The 8,756-nt window shown below is 36.7% G+C and overlaps 1 protein-coding gene across 4 annotated transcripts; it reads right to left on the bottom strand.

Moving 5' to 3' along the window:
• Positions 1-345: 345 nt before the first annotated feature.
• Positions 346-8,306, bottom strand: LOC18444442 (Protein kinase superfamily protein). 4 transcript variants are annotated; one of them, XM_088870733.1, is made up of 5 exons: positions 8,138-8,306; positions 6,502-6,555; positions 4,533-4,838; positions 2,312-2,767; positions 346-697 (listed from the first exon to the last, which is right to left on the bottom strand). In XM_088870733.1, the coding sequence occupies exons 1-5, from the start codon at positions 8,138-8,140 to the stop codon at positions 434-436; spliced, it is 1,083 nt and encodes a 360-aa protein (XP_088726859.1). In that variant the 5' UTR covers positions 8,141-8,306; the 3' UTR covers positions 346-433. The 4 variants fall into 4 exon arrangements, with proteins under 4 accessions (XP_088726859.1, XP_088726869.1, XP_088726849.1 ...); XM_088870743.1 differs by lacking the exon at positions 6,502-6,555; XM_088870723.1 differs by lacking the exon at positions 8,138-8,306 and having other exon boundaries at positions 6,502-6,716.
• Between the last annotated feature and the right edge of the window lie 450 nt (positions 8,307-8,756).

Raw genomic sequence — 8,756 nt, 5'->3', positions numbered from 1 at the left:
GCCAAGGAGGCAAGTTGGCTGCTCAACCGGTTCGACTGATCACAGCCCAGTCCAGTCTCCATAAAACATTCATAATGTACACATTATGCTTGGCATACTTTTCCCTGTACATCTATATACTTGTGATCCATATGACCATCAAATATCCAGGGTCATAACATGTCCAACCAAGGAGACAATGAGGACCCCCCAAACACGACACACCCTAGTAGCAAGTTCAGGTCCCCTCCATATCACCATCCATCAATTGATATAGCCATGTATGACCCTAGACTTTCTCTGCTCATATGTATCATAACACATGTCCCTCACATATATTGCACGAGATTTGTTAAAACTAGAGCATGGATGAAAGGTAACCAGTATCATTACTACGGGAAACAGTGAAATCACATAGCAACGACTGAGGGAAAAGATGATTACAAGACTAAAACTATTTACGCGTGGAGGTGAGTTCAGGATTGGCTATGGTGAGCTTGTGAAGCCAGTTAGTGAGCCGCTTCTTGTGGTCTTGACCGGCTATCACATTTTGAGCCAGGCATAGCGTTCCATCCTTGCCAAGAGAAGACTCAAATTGCTCCAAAACCTTCACAATCTGCCAAAATTCAGGCCTCTTCTCAGGAAGCAAGGACCAGCACTGCTCAATCAAAGCCCGTAGAGGAGACGGACACCCCAAAGGAATAGTTGGCCTCAAATTCTGCAAATATAAAAACATAAGTCGTTACTTTTTGACAGTGAAAGAAAACCAAGTTCATGTCATGAAAGAAAGAAGGAAAGCATGAAAGCCTGTGTAACAATGCAAAGGTCATAGGAGTGAAGACGGTTTGAATTTTTCACAAATGAAGAGAACTCATCATAGACGCCGTAAGTTTTAGTAGGAAAAAAATTATTTAGACCCGAGGTGAGAAAATTTGGATGTTTCCATAATTTTGAAAATGCTTACAGATATTGAAGGAACTTTTCCGTAGGTTTTGTAGATATTGGTAGCATGATAATTAAGAACGAATTCTAACTCTTCAATTCCTAACTTTTAAATGGAAAATAGATATAAATGCACACATTGTTCCAAGGGATAAGTACCGTGACCTTATAATACAGTTAGAACATAGTGTAGATCAAAGACTAACAATGTACTACAAGACCTGTTTTAGAAATAATTCTCTCTCGTCCCTCCCTAAAAATAAGCAGTTTTCAATATGCAATGGAGGCAGATTGAAAAAACATATAGTTTCAAAGGTATTCATCCAAGCAGATAAACCGTACTCGTGCTGTAAAGTTGACAGAACATTTCCAGTGTTCTTTAACATCTAAATAAAAAAGACAAAAGCACGCAGATCGCATTTATTTCAGAATGTAGCAATTGCAAGACAAAACAAACGATGTATTGGATCCTTAAATACATTGTCTCAGATATTCTCCACATTACTGTTTACAAAAATATCACAAGGCTCCTAATAATTTCTAATAATAAAAGAGAAGCATAAGCATCATAAACTGCAAATAAGTAAAAACTGATTATGAAAAAGTGAAAATCGGGAATGATAGAACTAATGAGTTGCAAAATAACCTCCAAGCCTAAATAAGCAGGTAAAGAGAAAAATATGATATATAATGATCCAAGTTTCACAGAAGATCGCATTTCTGGCCTTATATAAGGCCTCAAAACACAACTATGCAAGCAAGCTAACTTGGGTTTGGGGATAGCATAATAGTCTAACGAGGATAGAATGTGGAAAACTGAGTCAAATGGGACCATAACCATCCAATGATATGATGACCTCTTCTGAAGAAAGTGGATCCTACCATTTAGTTCATGTCCAATTCTGGTGGATCCCTACTCTCTTTTCATCACTGTCCATCATTTCATCAGACAGTCATGACCCCAACGGAATCCAGTTTTCCACAGTCTATTTTAATGTACACTTTCCCATATAATTAGTGCATCCAATGCTAGATTTATTCCATCATAAAAAAAAAGTCAATATACTAACGCAAAGAAGTAAATCCATGACGAATTTCAGAGAAAGACAAAAAATATGAAATGACAGGCATTGATGAAGACATAGTGGGACCCACCGTGAGGTTCACTTTCTATCCAGAAGGGCCCACTCTATCTTCATCACCATCCAAACATATCATGCGATAGTCATGAACTCAATGGACCATGGTTTCCGCAATCAACTGGACAATATACTACCTTCCATATACTTGGTGCAACCTAAGCTAGATTTATTCATTAACCAATAGTAAAAAACCTCCAGAAAAAAGAAATGCTACAATAGTGCTCGTCAGTATAAAAAGCAAAGCACACCTTGTTCACCACGGCAAAGGCAGCCTGAATGGGGGTCATATCCTCATAAGGGATGGTCCCAGTCACCATCTCCCATAACACAAGCCCAAAGCTATACACATCAACTTTACGACCATAAGCTTTGTGCTTAATCATCTCAGGTGCCATCCATCGAAATGTTCCTGGGTCCTCAGATAACGAGTCACAATGTTTCTCTTCACAACCTATCCCAAAATCCGCGATTTTCAAACACATGTCCTCATCAAAAAGCATGTTCTCGGGCTTAAGATCTCTATGAATAACCCCTTGAGAGTGCACATATTCCATTCCTCTTGCAATATCTAACGAGATCTTAATTATTTTCTCGAGAGTGAGTGAACCCGGTTTAAGTTTGTGAAGGAATGACCTCAGTGAGCCTCCCGATAGGTACTCGGTGATGACACAGAAGACTGGGGGGTTTCTACATGCCGCCACCAACTGTATAAAATGAGAGAGGACTGTAAGCAAACATTTTTCAAACTTACCTTAGAGTGGGGGTGGGGGTGGGGGTGGGGGTGGGGGAGGAGGGAAAAGAGAGACATTTTTCAAAGTTACCTTATAGTGGGGAAAGGGGGAGGGGGCGAGTTGAGAGAGAGAGAGAGACATTTTTCAAACTTACCATATAGTGGGGATAGGGGATGAGAAGAGAGAGAGAGGAGAGAGAGAGAGAGAGAGAGAGAGAGAGAGAGGAGGAGGAAGAAGAAGAAGAAGGGGGGAGGGAGGGGGGGAGTTACATCAAAGGCCAAAACCATAGATAACCAACTGCCTTTGTTACATATTCCTAGCAAAATAGAGAAAGATGCAATTAATGGGAATATAGGGCTCGTGTGTTTGATTCTGCATGTCATGGCCTCCATTTGCTAAATTGTATATTCAAGAGAGCAGGTGTAACTTTTTAGTGTGTCATCTAGTCTAACCATTTTATTGTAATTGAAAGAAGCAAAAGAACCAATATCCTTGAAAACAAGCTTCAGCTCTCACAAAAACAGAATTTCAGCAGTTTCAACTAACCACGAATATGGACACTCACTACCTCCATCTGTGTGTGGATGCGCCAGTTTTGTCATGGAATGTAGCTTTTTACAAATTACAAGTTTGTTTCTTTATATATTTAATACGCAAAGCACTTCTCTTTATATGCAACACTAAGGATTTTCTTTATCCATCTCCTCCCCAGATTCTGATGGTCATGAGTCTGTCAGTCTTTTTTGACTGATACAAATCCTACCATTTTCCATTCGTGTAATAAACTATGCCATTTTATCTCAGGCCGTTGTCCAATTGTTTCACTAAATATTCATTGCGTGTGAAAAGCACAATTGTAGACTATAATTTGGAATTTTAAGTAAAACATTACAGAGTACCATGCAGATACCATTTTACACTATGTAGAAAAATTCAGACTTAACAAAACAACAGATCAGTTAAATCTGGAAATGGAAATCCAAATGGGGAAACCATGTCAAAAGCCACTTTATCAGAGCTCCTAATTATTTAAATTCAACCATCTAAGAAGGAACATATTTGAACTGGATTACTAGAAAAGGGTGGTAATCAACAACACCACCATAGTTTACAAGAAAAAGAAATCAGACAAGGAGTCATACTATTGGAGGTCAGCAACCGATGCCAATAACTCAAAACAAATGTATACGTAACAATGAGAAAATTCAGCTATAAAAAGTTTTATTAGACAAAAAGTTATTCATATGGGAATGAGGCAAAACCAAATAACCTGGAGAAAAAAATCAGTTATAAAGTGCCGTGCATGAAATATCTAAAACTGAGTGAACCCATCTGAGAAATACATCATCTTTGGGTGGACCACCAATCTATTATTATATGGCAAGAAGGAAAGGAAAAATAAAACATTCACATAAAAAGGAGAGAAAAAAATTGATTGATAAACAATTCAATGAAACAATTGAAAAGTACCATAAAAAAGAACATGTATCTATCATACTGGCACAAGATCATAGCCAAAATACCAGGGAGAAAGACAAGAAAGAATGAAAGAATGTAAGGGAAACAAAAGAAAAAAGGATTGAAAGATCAAAGAGAAAAACATCAGAAAGATTAATGAGTTAACATGAACTGCTCAACCTACAGCTTTATCAAGGCAGCAAATGAGAGGAAGACACAAGATGAGGGAACGAATAGAATAGCCCACATTCAAGATTCCATTTAAAAGTGAACCAATTACCTGTATGACATTTCGGTGGTAGAGGTGAGAGAGAAGAGTGACCTCTCTGTTAAACTGCTTCTCCAAACGAGCAGCCAATACTCCATTTTCGTCATCATCAGGTTGCCTAATTACCTTAACAGCAACAGGTTGATCCTTGTAAATGCCATGGTAGAGTCGACTGTGAGCCCCAGATGCAAACCTTAGGCCTAAAAACAACTTCGACAAATCCACCATCCATTCTTGAGCAGTCTCTACAGCTGTAACTCTCCCTCCTCCATGATCAAAGTACTTAGCCCATGAATTTTCCTTTCGATTCTTGGATTTCTTCTCATTGTTTTTAATAGGTGACCATGATTGGAGAGGAGAATTAAATGGAGACAAAGAATCAGATATTTTGGGTGAAAACCAGTTGCTATGACTCTTATCTAGACTATTTCTCCTAGGTCCAGGAGTCGAAGATCTCACTTTCTTCTCGTGTTTGGCTTCTTTAAAGGCATCAGAAAGAATGCTCTGAGGTATAGGGGAGAGAGATCTGGTCTTATTATTCTTCCAGTTGTGCTTGTTTTGACCAAAATCGAACTTAATTTTGCTATTCAAAGGCTGTTTATGTTTAATATCTTTATCTTTTTTCTCTGAAGGTTGCAAGATGCGTTTTGAGTCTTTTTTCTCTGAAGGTTGAGAGATGGGTTTTGAAGTTGCAGGTTCTTTTGTGAATTGACCCAAAAATGGATCAGGTTTAATAATTGGGAAATCGGGTCTCAGGATTGGGAGTGATGCAAACCTAGAAGCATCAAATCTATGACAAACAGTATTGGAATATTTGACCCTTCTTACCCAAGAGCTATTTTCTTCAACCATCTTGTAGAAAGCACTAAACAAATAATAGAAACCCTAAGAAGCAACAGTTTTAGCTAAGAAGATCTCAAAAAGGACCAGAAATGCTTAAGACACTTGAAAATGGAAGAACACAATTCTCCTAAATCTAACAAAGGAAACCCAGTTCAGTGCCAGCTAAGAAACCCTTAAAACACCATAACACCCTAAAAACCATAAAAATATTGCTCCTGAAAATTGAAATCCAGATAAGGAAAACCAATCTCTTTAATCGTGACAAAAGGGAATTCAGTTATTGGGTCCTCGAAAAACCCATCAAAAACCATTGGATCGACAGAAACAGAAACCCCATTTCTGCAAACTTTGATAAACCACCAAATTTTTTCACAAAAGCTTCAAAACCCAGTTTTTCACATTCCTGCAATTAAGGATCTTAACTGAACCCTATAAAAAGTATTGGATTCCTGCAATTCTTTAACAACCTTTAAATCACAGCAAGAAGACGCTGATTCCATCTAAGCAAAAAACTCATAGACCGTCCTATCCCAAAACCCATCAAAAACATCAAAAATCCAGACTATAGACCCCAGTTTCACATCCATTAAACCATCTACCAACTTAAATCTCATAGTCACGAAATCTTTCAAACCCTAAAAACCCACCCATGAATCAAAAGGAATGTAAAAAAAAACAACAAAAAATAATCCCAAATAGCCAAATCTTAATCCAAACAAAAGAAAAAGAAAGTAAAAAAGAGAGAGAACTCAATGTTTCTCGACCAATCGGGTGAAAAACCAATCACTTCCACAACCACCATAAAAACGAAAAACAAGAAATAAGAAACAAAAAACAAAACAAAATTATGACTACTCAACCCCAAAGACCAAAAGAACCCACATCATCTAAAACCCAAATAAGAGAGAGAAAGAGATAGAGATGATAGATAGATAGATAGCGAGAGAGAGAGAGAGAGAGTTTAATCTGACATTGACCTGAAATCTATCGGTCCAGAAACACCTAAAACTACAGCTTTTTTTCTCAACAAATCTCGGATCCGAAAGAGAAAGGTGAGCACCTAACGTAGCTCCCTGCACCTACCTACGAATTCCGGCGCTCTGGACTATAAAAATATACGAAAATAGGTATAACAAACCGTGTAAATGAGAAAGCCCAGTGCTCTTCTACGCCATGAAAAGCTCTGCAACACCTTTGCCAAAAAGCAAAAAAAAACAAAACAAATTCTAAGGTTCAATGAATGGGTACGGCTCCGCATTACCGGCCTCCACGTACATATACCGTATACATTATAAACACAGTATGCGGCTCCTCAAATCTGAATTACTCTATATATCCTCTTCTTTTTAATAAATCGCAAGAACACCCAAGTGTCCCTTTCTTTTTAAAGATATTCTTGTTGACTGTAAAAGAGTCTGATATACCCCTGGAGTGAGCCTCATATATCGAGGAGAAATAGGAGGAGAGTGCTTGGGTTGAGGGATATAATAGGAATAAAGGGGTGTTTATGGTATTTTGAGGAACATTGGGGTGGATCTGACGTTTTAGGAGAAGATTGGGGCGTTAGTGGTCATTTTTGAAATAAAAGTCAAAGGAGGCTGGTAGAATTAAAAAAAGGGGAATGAAGAAATCTGTTTCAAAGATACGATGGACGAAATGAACCTTGGATTTCCGCAAATACTTGCTTCATCCGTACAGTCCGTACGTTAAAGAGTTCCGGAAAAGCCCCTGACAGTTTTTAGGATTATCGGGGAAGATCCTTAGTGGCAAGGGGTAGTGGGATATTTGGTACTTTCCCGAAATAGCGGAATGTAGCCCTGGTACGCCGATCGCTTTTTAGAAAGGATCCAACGGTGTACTATTTTTGAAAGAAAAATGCCCTTTTGGATTTCCATATGATGGAAGATTTAACGGTTACGATCTTCACATAGAGGAGTAATCATCAAGTTATTCAAACTTCATTTATATTTCGTTTCTTTTTTGTTGTCATTGGTTTTCAGTTGCCATTGGTTTATATACGAATAAATTTCCAAATGAAAATGTCGTGTTTTTAGTTTTTCAAAAATTGAAAATTAGATAATTTCAGTTTTTCAAAAACTGATAATTGGAATTAAGTTACGTTTTTTTTTTTTTTTTGTTGAGAGAGGAAACCTAATTTCGATTTTTGAAAAACCCAATTAAGTTACTTTTCGGTTTTAAATCGAAAAAGCTTATTTTTCGTTTAAATATTTTGGTTTTGAAAATTGAAAAAGCTTATTTTTCGTTTATATATTTTGGTTTTGAAAATCGAAAAATCTTATTTTTTAAAATATTTGGTTTTTTTTTAAGTGAAAAGGAAAGTTCTATTTTTGTAAGAGAAAAATGTTATGAAGTTGAAAATTTGGGTATACATGTAATAACAAAAACTTCGCAGTAATTCCGTAATAATATTAAATATAGTGGATATATGTTATTTTTTCTATTTTTTAATATTTTTATAGGCATATGTAATGGTGAGCAATATGAACATACAAAATTTTAGCTTAATTCAATGTATCAAAAAATAAACTAGTTCAATGCAAAATACGAACTATATAAAACAACTTATATAATTCAAAATTACGTAAATTTCCCACTTGATTTTATGCAAAGAATTTTAAACAAACTTTAATAGAATGATTATTACATTAAAAACAATAGGCCAATTCCATATACATGTAATTAAATAATTTTTTTTTATTTTCACTAGCTTCCATTTTCTAAAAATTAGCCCGTGCCAAAGAAATTATGCCTACCATAAATTGTGAATATCCTTTTCGATGGAAACACCTCCATAGAATTTGGGAAAGGAGCTGAGGTTGTAGTGGTAACACCTTGGCATCTTAATCACGGCCGGCATATTAATCACGGCCTTCTGGCTTCCATTCTCATCACTAACACCACCATACAAATGCCTTCAAAAAGCTAAATCCTAATTTACTTAAAACAAACAGGAGGGCCTCTCTTTCCCACTAAAAAAAACACCTCCATTAAAAAAACTGCACAAAATCTTTTCCATAACAGGATAGTTTTTCTCTATATTCTCATACACAATTATTATCTCCAACCCTTACCACTCTTTATACGGGGCCAAAAGATTACGGGTTCTCGAGGAAGCATTTCAACCGTTCACTACGTGGGGGAAAATCCTATCTGGTCGTACCTTTTGGACCACAAAATTTGAGGATATAACTCCTCAATTGAGCGATCAGCTTAAAAAAGACAGCCAAGTTTTGTACTTGTCTCAAAAAATAATGCTCTCAGACTGAACAAAGATTATCCAATTAATCTAAACTGTCCTTTTTGTATTTTCCTCAAAAAAATAATGCTCTAAGACTGAACAAGGATTATCCAATTAATCTAAACAGTTACATT

The sequence above is a fragment of the Amborella trichopoda genome, chromosome 1, assembly GCF_054954075.1.
Source record: "Amborella trichopoda isolate Santa Cruz 75 chromosome 1, AtrichopodaSantaCruz75HAP2 v2.0, whole genome shotgun sequence".
Lineage (NCBI taxonomy): Eukaryota > Viridiplantae > Streptophyta > Magnoliopsida > Amborellales > Amborellaceae > Amborella > Amborella trichopoda.
Note: the sequence above shows the minus strand (reverse complement) of the source record. Positions and strands in the feature narration are given on the sequence as shown.

Bases quoted from the DNA above. Each gene is read 5' to 3' on its own strand.
- LOC18444442 (XM_088870712.1), bottom strand. From the start codon at position 5,372: ATGGTTGAAGAAAATAGCTCTTGGGTAAGAAGGGTCAAATATTCCAAT. The intron at 2,768-4,532 runs GTAATTGGTTCA...CATTTTATACAG, and splicing joins ACCACCGAAATGTCATACAG to TTGGTGGCGGCATGTAGAAA. The intron at 698-2,311 runs GTGTGCTTTGCT...TTATATTTGCAG, and splicing joins CCTTTGCCGTGGTGAACAAG to AATTTGAGGCCAACTATTCC.